This window comes from Oratosquilla oratoria, chromosome 3 (genome assembly GCF_046742065.1).
Source record: "Oratosquilla oratoria isolate Oo_2021 chromosome 3, ASM4674206v1, whole genome shotgun sequence".
NCBI lineage: Eukaryota > Metazoa > Arthropoda > Malacostraca > Stomatopoda > Squillidae > Oratosquilla > Oratosquilla oratoria.
Genome location: NC_134779.1, coordinates 89,653,690 through 89,656,189, shown reverse-complemented (window position 1 = coordinate 89,656,189; position 2,500 = coordinate 89,653,690). Strand labels below are relative to the sequence as shown.

General features: G+C 44.2%; 1 protein-coding gene across 1 annotated transcript in view; it reads right to left on the bottom strand.

Annotated features, from left to right (window-relative positions):
• Positions 1-317: 317 nt before the first annotated feature.
• The window catches only part of LOC143019446 (uncharacterized), an 11,094-nt gene continuing 8,911 nt past the window's right edge, over positions 318-2,500 (bottom strand). The window contains exons 2-3 of the mRNA XM_076175083.1: positions 2,417-2,500; positions 318-497 (exon numbers count right to left, since the gene is read on the bottom strand). The exon at positions 2,417-2,500 is cut by the window's right edge and continues 217 nt beyond it. Of these exons, the coding sequence (XP_076031198.1) occupies positions 318-497; positions 2,417-2,500 (264 nt within the window). The remainder of the gene's footprint in view (positions 498-2,416) is intronic.

The following is a 2,500-nucleotide window of genomic DNA, read 5'->3' as shown; positions in this document are numbered from 1 at the left end:
CATATTGCACCTTTACCAAATTATCAAAGAATCTTTATTTATACAACTTGCATGTACCACTTACTAATTTCTTTCCTATTCGGTGCACATTTTAATCCAGTCGTACCTACTAACCTGCTCCACCCCTGACATGTTTCACCTTATTCGGTCAACTTTGTCGACGATGTTAGTTTACCGAGTTTACCCACACATATTTTAATTAAATTTTCGGCATATATTTTATTGTCGCCATGCATCTGTCGTAGACCGTTTGCGACAACATTACCAAAATCTTCGCAGTCGTGTGTAGATGGCAATGCATTCAGTTGTTGGAGAGCTTATTCTATAACTTTATCTGTGTCGTCCGATACCCGAGCCTTCCTGGTGGATCTTTTCCTAGCGGATGACACAGGAGACTGTTCGCGTATACAGGTATTGTCCGTACGACTGCAAGAAGTGGGTGCTGTCGAAGCTCTGGGAGAATCCTGTAGCTCCAGGAGAAGGGGATCAGTATAAATCTGTTAAATAAAAGTGAAGCATGAGTATATGTGTCACCTTGACATAGTGATCTCGCTGCCTTGACCTATATAAGCACACCTGTAGGAGTAGTAGTGGTAGTATTAGTAGTAGTAGCAACCAATGGTAAAAATAATAGGACTTAATGAGACACACACACACACACACACACACACACACACACACACACACACACACACACACACACACACACACGACTCGGTGGCGCAGTTGGTAGAGCACTGAACTGCCACGATAGTGGCCTGGAGTTCCTGGTTCGAATTCTGCCTAGGGCCGAAATTATTTCGGTATCGCTGCGCTTCGGGTCGTTACTCTGACTCTCGTGGGCGGGGAGTTGGGTGTGTGTGTGTGTGCAAGGTCATAGCATTACCCATAGATCGGACCTACGAGCTCTCTTCCAGGAGGGAAATGGTTGTTGATCACGAGTCCAACACGTGATCCAAAGACCAAGTGAATACACACATACACATACATTCAGCTGTCGGGAGAGCAGGAGGAGGAGAAGGAGCTGTAAAAAGAGACGGTGAAGGAGGAAAGGACTCATTTCATTTCATTGTTACTGGTATACTTGCAGGTACCTACAACCCCGGAAGAATGGATGCGTGTGGCACAAGGATTTTTTACAAGATGGAACTTCCCCAACTGTCTAGGAGCCATAGACGGGAAACATAGATCGATAAGGCCTCCACAAGACAGCGGGTCGTATTTTTTCAACTATAAGGGTACCCACAGCATCGTCTTACTTGCAGTATGTGATGCTAATCTGGAATTTATCTATGTAGACATTGGTGCAAATGGGAGAGTTTCAGATGGAGTGTGGAACAACAGTGATCTCTGCCATCGTATTGCAAACAACACTGCATACAGGCCTACCAACGGACAAACAACATGTTCCGGGGAGTGACAGAATCTTGCCTTACGTATTTGTGGCAGACGATGCTTTCCAACTGCAGAGGCATATAATGAAACCCTTTCCACACCAAAACCAAACACGAGAGGAAAGAATTTTTTCTTATAGACTTTCCAAGGCTAGGCGCACTGTTGAGAATGGATTTGGCATTCTCACTAATAGGTTTAGGGTGTTTTTATCGCCAATTAGTCTATCCCCTGGGAAAATTGAAAAAGTTGTCCTTGCATGCACGGCACTGCATAACTACCTCAGACGGGATTTTGGTAGCCAATACACACCTCAGCGAGCTGTGGACTCGGAGGATTTTCGTAGGGGAACAATAATTCCTGGTGACTGGCGCGTAGCACCGCAGTTGTTGGAGTTGCAACGATGTGGTTCGGGATCTACCACTATTGGCAACAATATCCGTACCCAGTACATGAACTACTTCAATGCAGAGGGTGCTGTGCAATGGCAGTATAGAATGGCAAATGTATACTTGTGTAGGTGCCCATCCCCATTCCCCCAGATAATCCTCCTTCCCCGCACTCACCACCTCGGCCTCTATGCCCTGTCATACTTTTCCCTCATCCCCTCGTTGTCCACCATCACTTTTGTTATCAATACTCCCTCTATCACATTTACATACGAATTATGTATCAGGAATTACTGTTGATGGGACTATTGTTCATACTGTGATTTGGTGCCTTATGATAAGAATTAATTCACAGACACTGAATACACATTTAAAGAGTGGGACTATGAAATGCTTGTTTAACGTGAACCATTGCAGTCTCCCTCTCAAGACACCTATTTTACATGGTAAAACTGGCTGATTTTGTAATATACCTATACAGGCTGTCTGAAAGTAATTGTTGGATTTCATTACCCTTATGTGAAGCATATGATTGAAAATTGGTTATATACTTAGAGAGAGAGAGAGAGAGAGAGAGAGAGAGAGAGAGAGAGAGAGAGAGAGAGAGAGAGAGAGAATAATAAGTACATACGTACCTCCGAATCAGAAACATCCTCGGATACTGTTTCTGTAGTCTGATTGCTCGCGGTGCTTGACATATTTGACACAGCTGGCTGCAC